Genomic DNA, 20035 nt, shown 5'->3' with positions numbered 1-20035 from the left:
TTACTAATGTTTCTAAATTTCATTAATATTACAAATAATAGATTAATGTGGAAATGTTGGGTCAAACCTCTTCGCTGCTTTACGTATTGAATATTATATTGTGTTGTTTAATAGAAATTTCCTAACATTTTTGCACAATATTTTCACCTAACATTTTTGCATAATATATGTTGCAATCACTCCAAAATACATTTTACTTTGGAATGAAACAGCTTTAAAAAATTCTCTTTTAGAGTAATTCTCTGCTCGGACCAATTAGTATGCGCGTCCAACAAGTCGAGCAGGTATAGGATCAAAGGCAAAACGCACGGCACTAAAAATATTTTTCGCGTAAAGACGAAAATCTGAAAACTGGGCATACTCACTGCTCGTGTCCTGTTTTGGTTGGTTACCCGGCGACGTCGCCCAGTTAACTTTCATCTCCTAAAACATTTAAAAAAGAAACAATGTGTTTAATTCTACGTGATAATGCAGAGAAACACAGTTGTCAGGGAGCTTAAAAAATATTGGTGTGTACTGCGTACAAACTAGACGCGTCAAATTGTTTCCTCCAATTACGTCGGTATACAGTTACAAATATAATTTTTACTTTCATAAAACAAAGATAACTCTTTCTACGAAAGATTACACTCGACATAAAAAATTAATGCATATGTGACATAGTAAATAGAAAATTATTATGTTTTCAATATTATGTTTTCAACATACAAGTTTGATTGTGTTAATAAAAAAGATGTTCAATTTTTAAGTTAGAGCTGTCGATAGCTAATTATTCGTTGACGATAATGAGTACAATATTAAGTCGTATTAAATGGAATTTATTGAAACTTAGAAAACTAGCCATTCTCCCCTCGCTCGTAAACTATTTTTATAAATCCACATTCTGCATTGCTATTGACGTTTAGACGCCAGCGAAATATCGTAGACAAACTTAGGAGAATCGATCACATTACTTCTAAATCGGATCTGCAGATTCCGGCAGCGAGGAAGTGGTTTCACTTTGGAGAAGACGTCGGGTGGCGGAAATGGGACGTGTCGGGTATCGTCGAGTCCTAACAGACGCCGTAAACTGGATTCTTTATGCATCACCGTGTACCCGCTCGTAGCGTCGCAGATATTCGATAGATAGTAAAAGTCATTTCGGCGGAATCGATCGCGGCCCAGGAAAAAATGAAGGTACGTAAAAGCGACGGGACCACGAGCGAGCCGTGGAACAAGTTTTGCTATATTGAATTTCTCAACGTACGGAACGTTCGCAAAGAGCCAAGTTAATTCGGGACAGTAACTAAACTATTACACGTGTGTATCGGCCATTATTGATTTGATATCTTCCTTTGTCGAAAGGCACTTTAACAGAGAGTACGTTATGAATGACAGAAATCCATCGATTTTATCGACAACGTATTGTTCTCTCACAGGCAGTGCGCGAGTGTGCACTACCGACGCCCCTTATAAAACATTATCGGCAATTAATAAGCCCTCTGGGAAAATTGGATATAAAAACATGTGTTGAATTCATCGACACATTACCTCCCCGTTTCAACAAATTTTGATATTAATATGAATTTTATTTTAGAATATGCTGTTTTTATCCGCTAACAATTTCCTTCTTAACCACGTATTCTCGTATTTAAATATATTTTTAATCGGAGCTAAAATCAATTTACGATGCATCCTTCGGTCACGCGATCTCGCCCCCTTGCGTAATCCTATTGGCAATTAATGGTGTGATAGATTTCACGAGCATGATATAAGCAGGAAATAGTAAAATGTTATGGCCGAAGTACGCGGATAATAAAAGTCACGCGCACGATACGCAGAAAATGTGGACAGGGTTAATGGAAGAATGGTGTCACCAACGTGGACGACACACCAGCCGTATCAGTACGTGTTAATTCGCTACACGCAACGCCGCGTGGCGTTGATATTGAATCGTTACTTTTCATTTTCTTGGCCGTCGGCATAGTCAACCACCGGCATCGTTCGTGCAGTCTCTGGCAGGTACGGTATTTAACTCTTCTGGATTATAAGAGTTTATGAAACTGGCGCATAGGCTGAGATAAAAAAAAGCGTTTTAAGACGCGGCAATTAAGACCGTTATTTTAATAAAGACCATACAATCGACCGTTAATTTTCGTTTTTACGCGCCTTTATTATTCAAATCGAATTACATTCAGCGAAACTCTACGTACGACATTTTTTCCAATGTATTTTTTCCTCTGCTTTCAACTGAGATAATAAAAGGATAACAATAAAATTGCCTACATAAAATTGCGGTGCACGAAATATATCGCATCAAAAATGTATTTTAACATGAAAACGCGAATATGTTGATTAATGGTATGATAAATTTATTGAGTTTCTGCCAGTAATTTTTAAAAGCGGTTTTAACATTTCATTATGTAGCTGACGCGATACAGTCGGAATTAACAATTTGTAGCTATCGGTGCGCAGTAAAGCGAAGAAATTCTATTATAAATTCCGTTGTCAAGTGAAGTAGAAAGAAAAATTCTTTATTATATTACGGGTTCGCGCGTGCATTTTACAATACATATGCGAAAGAAATTGATGTAAATTAGTATTCGATTGTGGTAACGCTTTTGATTTAACTGTTCGTGGGATTTGCGTCTCCGCGCGGACATATTTTTCGTAATTTCGCGGACCCGCATTTGTACGCCGATGCTAAATGCATACCTCTAAAATCGATATAATCGAATGATAATTGAACCGAATTATAGCGAAATGTGCGAACAGAGGCAAAATATTCCGTCCCGCTTGATAAAGCATTTACGTTCACGCGGTGCTTTGTACGATTACCAGCCAGCCGCGCATCGTAAACTATTTTACAAAATATATTTGGAAGCGACATTGGGACGCCGCAACTAAACGGTAAACTAACCGTAGCAAATAGTTTGCCGGATAGTATATTGAACACTGGTGTGTATACAGAAGTTAAATAATCTGCGTTATTGTCTATTACGTAGCAATCCCGAATATAAATTATCTCTAACCGGCTGATAGCTTCGTTAATTGTAGAATCAATCGCGGTGAATAGCAGTTTGCACCACGCACAGCCCAATTCTAACCGATGTAATAAGAAGTGAGATACGCGCGATAAGAAATAATATCTGCTATTTCGTTATTTCGATTAAACTCAACGTTTAATCACACTTCTCGGCATTTCTGCTAGACTGGTTGTTTCCGGAGGCAAAAGTGTGTATGTGTGCACGCTCGTACAAGAACAAGTGTGACAAGAACAAGTAATGTTAACGGGGGAAAACCGCGGCGCGGAAAAGTGCAGAGGATAAGGAATACGAAGCAGGGAATAAGTAAGTAAACGAGTGACTATATAAGTAAGGAAGCGAGTAAGTCTGGTAAGTAAGTAAGTTAGGATAGGACGAGCGCGCGCGCGAGTGCCCAAGACGGCCAGTACACGAATACACGGGGCCCCGCAGTGTGTCTGCAGCAATTTGCAACTTTTAATAGTTAGCGGGTTGCGAGGTTGTCTGCCGGTCCAGAGCCCGTTGTTTTATGGTTTATAGAGGAGGAAAGCAAGTTTACATGTCGTAGTTTTCAACAGTTAATGCACACGCGCCTTATGCTGAGCCCTGCCTCCTGCTATATTTATATATTAAAGGGTGAAGTTTCCGTCCGATACGCCGTTTTCGTATTACTCTAGGTGTATATCTAAACTTCCGTTTTGAATAAACCGCTCGCGAAACGAGGTCGACCCGGTATTCTAACTGCCGCGTGAAATTACGACTATCGATACCGCGTGTCCCATCAAGCAACCTCGCGTCTTTGCACTATTTTGCGAATTTACTCGCCTACGTCTATGCCTAGACCTTACATTATTCATTGATTTTTATTAAAGTATTTGTAGACGCATAAAAAAAACAAGAATCTGTTCCAAGCTTTGGTCTGACGATAACAATTGTACGATCAATGTTTAAACATCTCTACGTAAATTAATAAGAAACGTACGTGAAATACAGTAAATTTCTCGTGCTTTTGATTTAAGCAACAATAAGACGCACTGATATTGATAATAAAATGTAACTCGATAAGAAAAATGTAGCGGTTAACCATTCCGTCGTTTACGTTTACTTAATTTAATTCCCACGGCAATTTCAAATGACCCTGCGCTGCTATCATCTGCCGAAGAAACATTCTCGTATTCGCGAATGGAGGTGACACGAGGAAAATCGGAATTCTTTATCGCCTTCGTACCATCGCGTAAACAAAATCGGGGAATTTTCTGGTTGGCCAAGTGTGAGATCCGTTTTGCCTTTCGCAGCCTATGCTACGCTGGGAAGCGGCAAATCTTGCCTGCAAACTATCGAACTGTTGCACAGAGTATCGCGCACTTCGGCATCGAGGGACGAAAGGGGGGGGGGGTGGATCAGGGTGACACTTTAATGCGAGGCTTAGACCCACGGTAGGGGAGCGATTACATATTACAGATGTGGAGGTTGAGTTATTGCGAGCGAATATCGGCAGGAAATCGGGCAGAAATTGCAAGCTACTGCACTTTTGATCTTAGCCGGGGCAGTCGCCTGTCGGTCAGATATTTATTGTCCTATTATCGTGATTGATGCGCGGTTCGCTGCCCACCGGCCAGTATCTTATATAAGTACATTTAATGGGGTAAGGCCGTTTCGGACTTTCGTATGACGAAGGGCGCCGGTCCTATATTGTCGTTTAACGTTATGGCCGATGCGGCGTCCAATACCGCGGGGTGGATTTGTAACGTTTTCTTATACTTATGCCTTCTTATTTTCTAGCCACATGGCGCCATTAGTCGACGCGGCCACCGCTAACGCTTCTCGCCTGCTGCGGTAATAAGTCACGGAAATGCTATCGTAAGAAATTTACGGAACACTCGTTTACTTCCCGCGCGTACGAGAAGCACACTCGCGAACGGGGTCTCTGCCAGTGAACCCCGTGACAATCCGTGTCGGTTCAATCGTTAATTACGTTGTTACGTTCGTTACGCTGTAAATATCTGCACTTTCGAATACGCGGGGTACATTGGCCTCGCTCGTTTCTAGCTCCGGTCTAATTGATTCTTTTTACCGTCGCGAACACATGTGACAACTATTCCGCGCGAAAAAAAAACCAGAGAGTTCTCGTAAAAGAGTTTAACGCGGTAAATCATTCTTTCCGAGGGAGATAACTTTTCGCAAATTGACCCTATTCCGATTTAGATAATGCAGATGTACATGACACGGCGCTGTATTTTTGGAAAAACTATATATCAAGTACAACAAAATAAACAAAAATTGTAACCAGAAATATAATGCGATCGATATATTACAATTGTTAGATGTGAAATTTCATTAAAAATGATGTGATTTAATATTAATATTGGCCACTTATGGTACACGCAGTTTTTGGCCAAATACGTGTTTTGCTTTACAAGATATTTGCATTTTTGAAAATTTTGTTAAAAGACTCGACGCCCGTCGAATTATAAACTAGATCGCGCGAAAGAAAAATGCAAAAATATGCAAAGTTAAATATTCTTCTAATATTATTTCTATCAAATACTCCGAGACACTTTTCGCGCCTATAAGTATGTGCATGCCGCAATGCCCAATCGGAAAAAAAAAGTCGATATTCTGCGTATTAGATTAATTGTTAATTAACTAACTGAAAATACATCGACCGCATTATCGCGATTTGTCGTTAAAATAATGCGCTAGGATAAGTATTTCTCGTTTAATTATCGATACGTTAGTAAGCAGAAAATTGATTTATAACGTCACTTTCGGCGCGACCGCAATAACAGTTATGATTTCAATAGTGCTTGAATTTCAATTTGTTCATTATTAACTGATTACGCTGATTGTATAGAATCGATACTGTGAGCTTCAGTCACAATTTATGAGTTATCCCGATCAGTGGCTGGTGCTTGTAAATTTGTGCAGGTAGATCTTAATAATTTATTCTACCAATTCCATCACGATCACATTTGACTCGTAGAGTAATAAAGCCTTTTCGCTTCAGCTTGCGTACAATTTGTGCAAAGAGCCCACACTCGCGGCGGCGTGGTTATTCGATAAGAAATACGAGGAGCCGGCAAATGCAAATTGCAGCGCCGCCGAAATCGATTTGCGTTTCGAGAAAATAATTGTTTAACCCAATAAAGTGGCAGGGAGTAATTAATCTCGCGTGAAACGAATAATACAGCAATTAATAAATTATTTACCTCGTGGTTGCTCCGCCATCGCCCGACGCCTCCCAGGGCCTCCGCCTCCTCTCAGATTTCGACGTTGCACTCACACGACACCACTCACTCGCGGAAACACAGTTAATTGCGATCGCGTACGAATTATCGGAGTATGACGATTACGCGGCGTTTTACGCAACTCCCGTTAATCAGACGCGATGCGCACTTTCTTATATCGCGAACAGGAAGAATTAAAGCCCCTGCGCAACGCTGGGCGACAGGCACAAGACGACTTTTGCCGCTATTGTCCAGCGCCGCTGCGTTGTGCAAGGGCCTTTACGCGAAAAACGCGTATACATATATATGTACATTCGAACAAAGCTGCGATCCGCTCGATGCTCGTAATCATCTCACAAATTAGAGGCAAAGGCTTTTCATAAATTGCCAGCATTGAATTTACAGGCGCATTCAGGCCGGCGCGCGTTCAAGCCGGCGCGTTTAAGCCGGCAAAGCAGCTATAGCCTGCGATTGAACATGATTGATTCTTAGTTCCGGATCCAGTCTATCGTATTCAATCGCTCGGCTAGCTGCCTTCGGACGTGCCCTGTGTACCACACGGTTGAGAGATATTAAAATACAGAATCGATTGTCGCCACTTATTCCCCAATTTAATGCAATCGCGACGATGCTCAACTCGAAATCCGAAATCTAGCACCTGTAACGTTTCCCTGATAATTCCAAGAGAACGATACCCGTATCTTTCATGCCGACACCGTTCATTATCCGATCTGATAATCCGCCCATTACTTCGCACTTCTAAGTGACCCAAATTACATTCAAATCTATGAGAAATTCAAGGCACCGCGCAAAATATATTCGACTCCACATACCGTTAAAGAGATAACTATTGGACAACAGCTCGCTAATAAGACAGCAATTTATATAATTCCTTTCTTTAGAGGTTAGGTTCGCTCCAAGGAACAGCCGGCGCGAAATATCTACCTAAACGAACAGCCTTTATTCCAATCTGCGAGTTGCCAATCGCGCAAGTTAAGAAAACGATAATTGTAACGATCGCCGAGAGATATCTCGTCGCCGCGCGAGAAGTGAGAGTAAAGACACGCGGAACTGTTACCGCCGCTACCCGCCGACTCGAGTAGCGGAGCGTGAATGACAATAGGAGCCCGGCGTACGCGCCGGCACGTTTCGCGCTACCAAAACAAACACCAAGGCCGGTCGCTCGCCGGCAGTTGACGCTTCGAAACGCTATTACTCGACTTGCCCGTAATATCGCTTTCGTAAAATAGATTTGTCGGGAATATTCCGTCCCTCGCGTCTCGTATCAACTCCGGCCGGGAAGTTGCCGTCGCACGTTCAATCTAATCTTTCTTCCAGGGGCGAAATTTACCTTAATTCAATCTGGAAAGTATTCGTGCCGAGTATTTCCTTGCTTCTTCGAATTTTGATGCCCCACGTGGGGCTCGCGAAGATAAGATTGAATCGCCGCGTGAGAACACGACGCCGCGCGACACGCCACTCCGATGTTTCAGCGCGACTTTAAATACCGCCGTTCTTGCCCGAACGTACGAACCTGGCGGATAAAATGTTGCGCGAGAATTAAAACGCGCGGGGCGGCAAAATCGCGCGTCTCTCGCGGCAAACTAAATCTCGGCGGAAAGACGTATGCGCGCGGTGTACGTACATTTTGCTGCTCGTAAGAAATAGTACCGCGGAACTTTGTCAAGATTTTACGTACCCCATCTCTTTTACGAGGAAGAAAGTGGAAAATTACCGCCGAACATTATTATTAAACGACTCGATTCAATTAACGCGTTCGCCTCCTATTATCAGATTATCGGAGTTATGCGCGCAAAATCGGAATTACACGCCGTAACGTAATATGGAAAGTACAATACAGATATATCGTTCAAAAAAAAAATCGAGGTTGTTCTAATTAGATATTAATTGTGCGCGTGCCGGACGTTAATTGTATCGCGAACCGAACGACAGCGCGTTTAACGAGGTGAGCGCGTAAATGCGAGACGGAATATTCCAGAAGATTCCAGAAGATTCCAGAAGATTCCAGAGGATTCCAGAAAAATCGACTATAAGAAGTGTCTGGTATTCGGAGTAAAGTGACGTACTTTTTTGGAGTCACGGCGTACAAAGGCGTGCGCGCGGCCTTGGGGTTGTTTTGATAACAGCGTGCCGACGCGTAGGCGAGGCCCGTTACGATTGTTATTCACGCGGCGCGTTCGAGCCGGCTGAGTGGGGGGTCGAGCCGCCGCGCCGCTTCGTCTATTGTCGCATTACTCTTCGGGACGCGATCGCGACGAGGCGCGGGCCGTTGAGCGATCTTAGAGACCCCGTAATCGGAGACTGGCCGTAAGGGTTGCTCAAATTCCCGCGTGTGGGGGAGAAACGTAGGCTGTCTCACGATTCTACGATCACTCGCGGCAACTTGACCAACTCTTGTGGCCAGTCTCTGATTACAGGCTCCCCATTTCGTTTCGATGATTCGATCTAAAGACTGTTGTACCGTGCGACTCGTTAACTTGAACGATCGTCGTACTCGTAAGCAAATTGAGGTAATGGTTTTACATGTAATACCTTACGCGATCTAGTTTTCCGAATAAGATCAAGTTTGACAACTAATTGTCGTGTGCTAATTAAGTAACTATTCATTATTGTACTCGTTTAACAATTACTTTCCTGGTAGTATGGAATCGGATATATTTTGCGTGCCGTGTCGAGCTTTTTCCGTTACAATTGAAAATCTCTTCGTCTCTTGATTTTGTTAAAAGTGCGGAGTAATGCGCGAATCATTCGCTCGGATCATTCGTACAACGATTTCTGCACGAAAGATACCGATATTGCTGTCAAAATTTTCGGCTATTGAGGAAACTGCAGGTGCTAAATCGATTCCGAGGTGAGCAAAATTGTTACGCGTTCAATTGTGTGCCTGAGCGGAAAGAAATTGTCGTAACTGACAGAGTCCTAAACGTAAGTCAGTGCGCAAGAATTGGCGTAAACGTATGTCGCATCGCCTCTGTCGCATGTGCGACATTTCCGTCGATCCTTGTGCACTCACTTCCGACACTGACTTACGCTTACGACACCGCCAGTTACGATATTCTTCGTGCTTGAGCCCTGACGAGTTAACAACAAGGATTCACTCCATGTTTTAATATCTTTCAATCGTGTAAAATATATTTGACGCTTATACACTGGCGATTTGTGAAAAGGCATTGTCTCTGATTTGCAAAATTACAAATATCGAGCGTGTTATAGCATTGTACTTTTTCTTCTCGATCATAATTTCTCCATCACAATATAAGAATTTCTGTGCGTACGATTAATGTCACGTTTGATTAATATCGGGAGTGCCGCGAAACGGTTCAATTGTTATATTTTAATAATTCGTACGTGCAACCGTGTTTCCGCGAGTAAGTTGTGTAAGTGCAACCGTGAAATCTGAGAGGAGGAGGAGGCTTGGATGGCGTCGGGCGTCGGCAGAGCAACTGCGGAGTGAGTACTTTATCATTTATTATTTTACTTATTGTTTACGAAATTAACTATTTATCATATATTTTGCGCGCTTAATATTTTCTTCAAATTTTAATTATTTTCGGCGCTACTACAATTGGAATTTATTTACATTTTGCAGCTCGACATCTTTAATTCAACAACTCTGCTGGTACGCGCCGTGTCGGTGAGTGATAAATTTTCTTTTATCACAATGGATCTATCGGAAATAGTTGATATACGTATACAGGGCGTTCGTAAATGTTCAGACATATATTTTTAATTAAAGAAATATTACAGAAAATTACGTATACATATAATATCTCATAGATCCATTATCTTTAGTTGAACAAATCAAAACTGATTAGTGCTAATACTTATTCTGGAACATGCGACTATGGATTGGATGTAAGAACACACAAAGCTTTTAGAAAGCTCTAGTGCATTTTGTCGATATATAATATCTTCATCGGCACATTTGAGTGCTCTTCTAATAAAATATTAATTACAACACACGCACACCAGTCGCGTGAAATGTATAGAACATCTCAAGCACGAGTAAAAAATAATAGAAAGTCCCTTACGAATAAAGTAGGCTCGCTACAAAGTACACTAGAGATTAATTAGAGTAAAAAATTCTCGTACGCTATGTGTACGTTTATAATGAAGACGTTGAGGTGCTACAAAGTTAGCTTTTAATACATAGTTAAAGTTTTCTGTCGATTCCATTACGTGTTCGTAAAATCGCCTTTGGCTAGGATTGTATCTATTTTTTTTATTCTAGTGCATTGCCGATATGTAATATCTTTATCGGCACATTTGAGTGCTCTTCTAATAAAATATTAATTACAATACACGCACACCAGTCGCGTGAAATTTATAGAACATCTCAAGCACGAGTAAAAAATAATATAAAGTTCCTTACGAATAAAGTAGGCTCGCTAAAAGTATACTAAAGATTAATTAGAGTGAAAAATTCTCATAAGCTATGAGTACGTTTATAATGAAGACATTGAGGTGCTACAAAGTTAGTTTTTAATACACAGTTAAAGTTTTCTGTCGATTCCATTACGTGTCCGTAAAATCGCCTTTAGCTAGGAGTGTATCTATTTTTTATTCTAGTGCATTTTGTATATAATATCTCCAACGGCACATTTTTTAGTGCTCTTCTAATAAAATATCAATTACAACATACGCACACCAGTCGCGTGAAATTCATAGATTATTGAACATCTCAAGCACGAGTAAAAAATTCTCATACGCCATGTGTACGTTTATAATGAAGACATCGAGGTGCTACAAAGTTAGTTTTTAATATACAGTTAAAGTTTTCTGTCGATTCCATTACGTGTCCGTAAAATCGCCTCTAGGGTTGTATCTATTTTTTTTTATTCCAGTGCATTGTCGATATATGTACATATAATATCTCCAACGGCACATTTTTGAGTGCGCTTCTAATAAAATATTAATTACAACATACGCACACCAGTCGCACGAAATTTATAGAACATCTCAAGCATGCGTAAGAACTAATAGAAAGTCTTTTTACAAATAAAGTGGGCTCGGTAGAAGGTATCCTAGAGATTAATTAGAGTAAGAAATTCTCACGCGCTACGTGCACGTTTATAATGAAGACATTGAGGTGCCACACGGTTAGTTTTTAATATACAGTTAAAGCTTTCTGCCGATTCCGTTACGTGTCCGTAAAATCGCCTCTGGCTAGGATTGTATCTATTTTTTTATTCGCATTGGCTATAAGTCAACGGCAGTACGCTCTTTGTTACTGCATCGGACAGCTCCGTGATTACGGCTGCATCCCCAGATACGCGTGTGCGCCTCGAAATCCGGAAACGTTTTAGTACATCAAGTTTTCTCCCGGTTTTCTATTTATTCATTGACCAAACCATTTATCCCACGCAGTGTCGCTCGTTGGGCGCCCGGGAAGTTTCCTTCCGGCTTTCTTGTTCGAAAAGTTAAGGGAACAGTACCAAATCCCTCGTGCACATCGGGCCGCGCGGGCGTTTGTTTCGAATGCGGGTGTTAGCCGCATACGTGTACGCGGTGGAGTTTCAGTCGGTGGTCGGATAGGGAATATACACGAGATATAGAGTAAGAAGAAAGAGGGAGAGAAGGGGGGGGGGGAGAGAGAGAGAGAGAGAGAGCGAGGGATGAGGAACGAGAGGAAGGACCTTTCTCCTCAGGTTAGTCTTCGCGTGTATCTATGTGCGCGGACGCAATGTGGTGGTTTGCGATGGCGATAGCGATCCCGCTGGTGTGCGTATTTCGTGTAGATGGAGGAATACATCGCCATACCGCGCTACCGTATGATATATGATTATGCCGCATGCCCTCCGTTCATATCTTATTATGTATTACCACTACCGTACACACAAGCCGCCTCACTCGCCCACTTAGCCTGGCTACCTCGAGGACCGAAGTGGCTTCGGTTTGTCCGCCGCCGCCGCCGCCGCGGATCGTCTGCTTTTTATCGGAATGCATTTGAATGCGAGAATCACGACCGCGCGGATACGGATATGTCGAACAGACGTACAAAGGCTGGGAGAGGATAAAATATGGCGGGGGGGGGGGGGAGATATAAGATGTAGAAAAAATAAATGTAAGAATCTCACCGCTGCCATAATAAAACCAAGTCTAGACTTTGTTCTTTTGAGCTTCGAGAGGACACGAGAGATATGGAAGTTATTTTATCCGCAACTTGTTTATCGCAAATCCTCGTGAAGTTTTTACAGTTAGTTGTTTGGACAATAATTTGGTTACCTGCCCCATGCGTGATCGATGGTTTAAAAGCGTCTTCCTGCCGCTTTTGTAATTGCAAACTCGCCTGTCGTTATTTAATCGAGTGTCAAACGCGGTGATCGTCGTTTTTGTATTCTCTATCGCGAGTAATTGCTCGTACATGAGTTTAAATGGTCCTTTAAATACCAGCGGCTAATGCGCTGATATTAACGGAACGCTGAATACGGCTGTGCAGTAGACATCGTCAACGAAGATATGTAGTGTCGATAAAATTTAATAAAATATAATGTAACACCGCGGTATAGCCCTAATATAGACACAAAAATTATTTAAAATACAGTCGGATGCATTTCTGAAATGCGATAGATTTTAATTGGAATTTCTAATAAAACGATTACGTTCATAGACAAGAGATTTATATTACGATAAAATAGCAAAAAGGTTAATTTTGCTCGATTTTAATACTTTTTCCATTTTAATATAGCGGCCGAAAATTGAATTAAAAACACGAGATAACAAAGTTTGTCTAAATAAATATTATTTTATTTGAATTAAAAAAAATATTTTCGTATGTATTCTGATTTATTTGGTCATTAGGCAACGTTGTATGCAGGAGAATAATAACGAAATTTCGTTCAACACAACCCTCGTTTCACGGAGAAATTTACAATCGCCCCTCAGGGAAACATTGGTTCGTGTACAGTAGGTTACTAGCAAATATGCATTCCATGCATATCCGAGATCGACCATAGCTTAAATAATAAAAGATCAATTCCCATATATCACTTTCTATTAGTACGTCCCTCGATACGCACGTGCGTCATGCATCAACCCAACCCATTCTAAAGACCGTTTAATTCTAAACTAGAAACGAAAGCGACTTGTCCTTGGAGAAAACATAATAATCAAATATGTATGAGAAAACGAAACAAGATTCATCTACCGATAAATGTTTCAAACAGCGTAAAGTTTAGACAAGACGAAACTCTGATTGTACCTAACTCTTTTGTAAAATCACGCGACTCACTATCTTACATAATTTTAACGCAATATTCTTTGCGATTTTTTTTTCTTCTTATTTCTCTTAACATCTCACCTATCTCTCTTAAATCCACGAGCACGTGTACGAAACGAGTCTCAGCCGAGGGGGGAGAAAACCACTGACCAAAATCTTGTACATCAATGCCCACCAATGCCCAGTGGGCATTACTTTATCTTATTATCTTATTTTATTTTATTTTATCTTTATAATGCCTCGACAAGGCCTAATATCCAAACTAATGCCCCAAAAATGCCTAGCAATGCCTACACTGAAAAAAATTTCTGGTTGAATATGGACGAATCAGATAATTCCTTTAGGATTTACCAGAATTCCTTTAGGATTTACCAGAATTTCTGTAGGATTACAAGAATTCTGGTAAATCCTAAAGGAATTCTGGTAAATCCTAAAGGAATTATCTGATTCGTCCATATTCAACCAGAAATTTTTTTCAGTGTAGTAATGTCCGGTAATGCCGCAAATCTGTACACCGTAATGCCCTCATCGGCCTCCCTCTCGGTCCCAGCCCTTTGTCGGATTTTTTAATTCATTGTAACGACAAATGCATGAAGTTAGCAGCGAATAATCGTGCTGACAAAGCAGAAAGATGACAGAAAATGACTTTAAACGCGAATGCTCTTTCGTCGAGTGAATTTTGCATGTTACACTCTCGGTGACCCGCGTAAAACGCAGTTTGGCCATAGTTGCTCCGGTAGCTCGACGACGAACGATGCGCTAGGCATTCCTGACAGAAAGCACGTACGCGTTCGCTAAGGTTAAGCGAGAAAGCTTGACGCAAGCTTTTGGCGGAAGCCTCTCATCGTGAACACCCGTCCCGTGGAATGCGTTCCTCTTCAAGTGGCTCCTCGTCTCGCGAAACATTCTAAACGCGTGGCCCGAGAGTCGCTCCACGTGCACGTGCAGTCAGAGAAGCGAGTGTTTATTTCGTCCGAGAAATGCGTTTTCTAGATCTACGCATCGTACGATGCGAGATGACCGGCATCTCGGCGTACCCGGCTAGTTCGGTCGTCACCGGTGCTCGTTCTCCGATCCATAACTTTCGAAAATACAGAGAGCGTTCGTGGATTCGAATTGATTATGTCGATAATATTTTTTATGATTTGACAAATTTTTGTATCATAAAAAAATTACTATTCGAAAATTATCGTTATACAGGGTGTACTAAAACCACCGGACATCCTTTTAACCATACATTCTTTAGAAAATTTCAAAACGAAAATTTTAATACAAAAATGTCGAGGCTACGATAGTTTTTAAATAATAAGCGATTACATTTCACAAATGACAGGCCTGAAATTTCGCGCGCTCAGGCGCGGCGACATGACGAGTGGTAAAAGTGTTCCTATGAATGTCGCGCTTTCTAGCATAGTAACAACCTTCGTGGTAACTGATATTAATCGACCACTTTGACAGCTGCAACACTTTGAAGTTACAAAATGTTGCAAATTTTTACTTGAATTGAATGAAAAGGGCGACATTCATAGGAACACTTTTATCACTCGTCATGTCGCTGTGCCTGAGCGCGCGAAATCTCAGGCCTGTCGTCTGTGAAATATAATCGCTTATTATTTAAAAACTATTATAGCCTCGACATTTTTGTATTAGAATTTTCCTCTTGAAATTTTCTAAATACACCCTGTATAAATAACGTTCTTGTTGCATTGTTAAGAAATAAAATTGTGGCTACAGTTAAAATTTGATAAAATTAAAGGAATATTGGTTGAAAATTTATCTGTAAATGTAATTATTTATTCCCAGATAACAATTCTGATTATCATAAAAACATGATATTTGATTTAGTAAAATTTATATGTATGTTTTTTTCATTGGAACAAATAATTATATTTAATAATCATAAAAAATATAAAATACATAAATTTGAGAAAGCGCGTCTATTGTTTCCAAGAATTCTTACGATTTTAATATCTGACAATGTAAAATTTATTTTTCCTACGAACTTATAGGATGTTACTTCTACTTTACTTTGCATGTATAAAATGTATATGAATAGGAAACTGTTTGCGAACCGAGATTGCTATGGGATTTCTCCGCTTGTATGTTTAAAGCTCGATAGAATGCATATATCGTCATTTATTGCTTCGCTGAAGTTAAAGAACAAAAGTTTGCTTTAGAACTGTGTCTCGGGATTGAACTCAAAAATTCTGTTTTACTTTAGTTGATCGACTTCAACCGACTTGAAAGTAAATGAAATTTTGACCAGATTGTTATTTGTGCAGATAATAACAAATGATAGTAAACTGGGGGCCTTCAAACAACGATAGTAAATATAATCATGTAAGAAAATGTTGCTACGCGAGAAAGTATCGGGATAGTAGAACGAGAAAATTATTGGCTCCAGTTTGTTCCGCTTTGCTATCAATTGGACACTATCGAGTTTTAATTTTCTTTTCTCTATAACTCTTCTTTAAAGCGTTTAAAGGTACAAAGTCAATTTTTCTATTGGAAAGAGATATAATCAATACTTGCTTGTATGTGCGAAGATAGGTGTTACCGCGCGAATGTATCGTTTTACTTTGTAATATGACATAATTACAAAAATTATCAAGAAGTTACGTATTAGACAGCTCTGGGAATAAAACTTTGTATCGTTCGTTCGTGATTGTTTATAATGACGTTACGATGTAATTACGTCGACGATATTAAGCTTCGCAAAAGTTATACTGGATTCTCGCGGGAACTTACAATTATAGTTTTGAATCTGACGATGTTTCTGAATATTTCTTTCAGCTTTGACGAAAAATGGAAGAATATATATTAAATAAATATTTATTTTACACAAACAAATTTTATAAAACTATAATTGTGCATATATTTTTTAACGTAAGATATTTATAAAATAATGTAAAATATTCTGCTCTGGCTTTGCGTTATGTGTCATATCGTTGACGCGAACACATTTTGTTTCTTTGGAATTAAGAGGGAATTAAGAGATTTTTCTTTATTAAGCTAAAATTACGTATAGATTTACAATTATGGCACGCGAGATTTCTATGTATTATTGTGAAAGAGTGCAGAATATTATTAATCATTGATAAAACATTGTCGGAGTATCCGTTTAGAGTGATAGATCTCTTCAAGTTCGCTGTCTTAAGCGTATCCTTCTTCAGCGAGGCTTTAGAGATAACAAGGAAGCAGAATAAGGAATGGCGAGGACTTTAAAACATTCGCGTGTACTTTTAACGGCCTTCCAGAGAGATGCTGACAGTGGATAACTCCTTTGTTTCCTTCTTCGCGACCCTCTCGTCGCCCTTTAGCATGAAGAAAAGGCGACAGCAGCGAACGAGTCTTTGAGTGGCAGCAACGAAGGGAAAAGGTGGCGAATGCAGCAGTTACGAGAGTCAAACGCCGAATACTTCCGTCGATATTTAAATTCCGCATCAGGACGAGGACGACGTCGACGAAACCGACGCAGACGGGTCACGGACGTCGTTTCTCTGACTTTGATCCTCTCAGTAATTACATTCTTTCGGTTTGAAGGCGCGTGGCTGTACAGAGAACCTCCGAGACGTTTTCGCCGTGGCGCCTTTCCCAAAAATCTTTTCTCCGTCACTCGTCTCTCATGGCATACGTGGGTATAAGCCGCGTGCAACAGCCGCCACCTTTGTGCACAGCGACACGTATTCGCATGCCATGGATCCTGCCACGTAATCCTTTCCGTATATAAGGATATTGGCCTTGTACGCTTCACGATAAATTCCTGAGCGCTTCTCGAGTATTATAATTGGGATATTGTGGACTATTTTCTTCCTTTTCTGTGACACGTATTATCTTTGAGTATATGCACTTTTTCCCACCCGAGCAATAATTTTATTTAAATTGAAATGATGATTCGATGTTGAAGTGGTCGTAATAACTAATAAGAATCGAAATATTGAATTGCTCGTCACAACCGTTGAAGACTTTAGAAATTTATTTTGTATTATCGCAAAGACTTTCGGTCGGTTTTCTCTCGGTATACGCAATAACTGAATTGGACTCGAATTCCAATTATCGGGAGTTACAAAACGATATCTTGTTACAATTAATTCACAACTCATTTAGAGAAAGAAAACAGCACATCATACTTTATTGATCGAGTAAACATTAGTAGGCAACTCGTTATACAATAAAAAGTTATTATTTCTTCAGATTTCGATACTTCTAATTGCTTGCAAGTTGCAAGTGCTGATATTATGTAACTGTTCAAGTGCAATTCATATGATTATTAAAATTGACGCGTACACTCGCGTAATTTAATACAATAATGCAAAGTCGTTAAAAGTACAACTAATCTTCTATCAGCTATTGGGAAACTTGGCCGAATAAGGCAAGTATGCGTGCATTGAAACTGATAAATTTTGCCGGAATGTCTTTTGCAAAATAAGCGATGCATATCGATCCGTCGACGGCAACGATCATTTCCGAACGTAGGAATAAATCATGCGTGTTTCAAGCTATATGTCATTCGCGGTAAGGTATCAGCAGGAAACGGTTGTTCCTCGATACGCGCGTCGCAGTGCAGGATCTAGCGTTCTAGCTTCCCTTGGGACTATCGATTTACAAGTTTCCCACCTGGGCAAACGAGAAGTTTAAAAAGACTAAGAAAGTTCGTAACCATCATCCTTTCTCTGTCAGACGCGCGCAATATGATATCATTAAGAGTTGACACAAACTTCGTAAGCCAGATTATAACTGTGTAATGGAAAATATCTTATCGTAGTTGTTTATTTGGAAATATTAAAATTAAGAATGGAAAGCAACGCTTCGTTGTTACGAATACGTAACGAATATCGTTAGTGAGACAAAAATAAACGTAATCGATGGATTAACTTCAAAGAGCAATACATTTTTATTATAATCTCGCGCGTTTTGTATAGCTTTAACATCGATTTTACATTGAAAATTACATTGAAAATTGCTTTATCATCCACCCGTATGTTATTTCTAAATGGCAGTAAATGGTCTCATTTACATCAGACAATTTAATTATGAGAAACTGCGGCACGTTTTAATACCGTTTTATCAAAAGCGTCTGAAATTGAATTTGCCTCGTATAAATGGCGGGGCATATCCACAATCTTCAGGACCCTTTGGAATGCGTCATTTGGAAATACGTTGAGGTTTTTGTTTAAGTATCTACATAAAGGTGCAATTTTTATTCCAATATTCGTGTATTCGCATGCAATGTCCGTAGTCTGGACAACGTTATAAACACAAAGTGACAGTACAGGGCAATAGGGTAGAATTTTACGTTAGGCCCAGCAATTCTTTTGTAGAAGAAACTTTTACGGTAAATGGTTTTAAAGCATTAAAGCATTCGTTGGACTTTATCGCGCTTGTATATTTTGTACGCACTCTTAAATTATACTAAAAGTTTGATGAAAAATGGTAAAATGTAAAAGATTGAGACGGAAAGAAGGACGGGCAGGGCATGGAAATAGGGGAAGATGAACGAGTGGGAGAAAAATAACATACGAGCTGATGTGAGAGGGAGAAAGCAAGAGGAAGGAAGAAAGGAGGATAGAGAAAAAGGATGAGACAGAGAGAGAGGGGGAGAGGAAAAGAGAGAAGAATGGATGAAAGAGAAAACGAAAGAGAGCGCTGTACTCTCCACGGCTTCTCGCGGATTGCAAGAGAGCGAGATTGACGTGAATATCCGCTCTCTGCTCAATAAAACACGCGAAACAAAAAGCCATCGTAAAACATCGGTTTAAACTTTCATGCGAGTCTGTCCAGATGCTTCCGTCGCTTTCCCCCTTTCCCCGGCCCCTATCCTCTCAACAGTCCTACCCTTGCTTCCCCTGATTCTGTCAGACTTTACCATGGAAATTTTTCTCGCGAAAGAATTGTCGGGCCTAACATGCGGGTTCTACCTCTGCCGTTTTATGCCTACATTCTTTACAAGAGGTATTGCATAGGAATGGACCTAACCAGCTCGATAGAGGGTTACATACAATGTTATTTTACTCTAAAATAGCATTGTTTAAAAAAGTAGTGTTGCAATAACATTTATCATAAAACTGACGTCATAAATGCGTATATTGGGCAATATTTTTTTTTACATAAACCAATTTCGTAGAATTGCCGCTATAAATTATTTTCGATAAACGTAACAATAATAATATAATTAATTGGAGCGTATCCGTTGTATTAAAACATTTTACAAAATGTATATATATATATATATTTAAATTATATCTGTTGTTATTGTTGTCGTTTGAGACGTTGAAAAACAATACGTACTTTAAAATGTCACCTGGAACAAACATAATTTTATGAAATTGTTGACGAAAAATAGAAGATGCATTATTATTATGTCAAAATATATCTTTCGTTAATTTTACGTAATATGGTATGATATGATACGATAATGTTCGTATCCATCGTATGAAATCATCGACTGAAAGCTGAAGTGTTGTGTAAAATGATACACGACGCTTCATTAATAATGTTATCATTTCTGATAACTTATTTATCGGAGATACGCGTAAAATATATCGTATACGTATTAATGCAATTTG

The 20035-nt window shown here is 39.8% G+C and overlaps 1 protein-coding gene across 1 annotated transcript in view; it reads right to left on the bottom strand.

The window, feature by feature from the left end:
• Positions 1–255: 255 nt before the first annotated feature.
• Positions 256–20035, bottom strand: part of LOC105568077 (nucleolysin TIAR-like) — a 307843-nt gene continuing 288063 nt past the window's right edge. The window contains exon 4 of the mRNA XM_012023462.1: positions 256–423. Within this exon, the coding sequence (XP_011878852.1) occupies positions 256–423 (168 nt within the window). The remainder of the gene's footprint in view (positions 424–20035) is intronic.

Source organism: Vollenhovia emeryi, unplaced genomic scaffold (genome assembly GCF_000949405.1).
Source record: "Vollenhovia emeryi isolate VEMERY1.0 unplaced genomic scaffold, V.emery_V1.0 DF939132.1, whole genome shotgun sequence".
In the NCBI taxonomy this organism is placed as follows: domain Eukaryota; kingdom Metazoa; phylum Arthropoda; class Insecta; order Hymenoptera; family Formicidae; genus Vollenhovia; species Vollenhovia emeryi.
The sequence above is the reverse complement of the archived record's forward strand: the minus strand, read 5'-3'. Positions and strand labels throughout refer to the sequence as shown.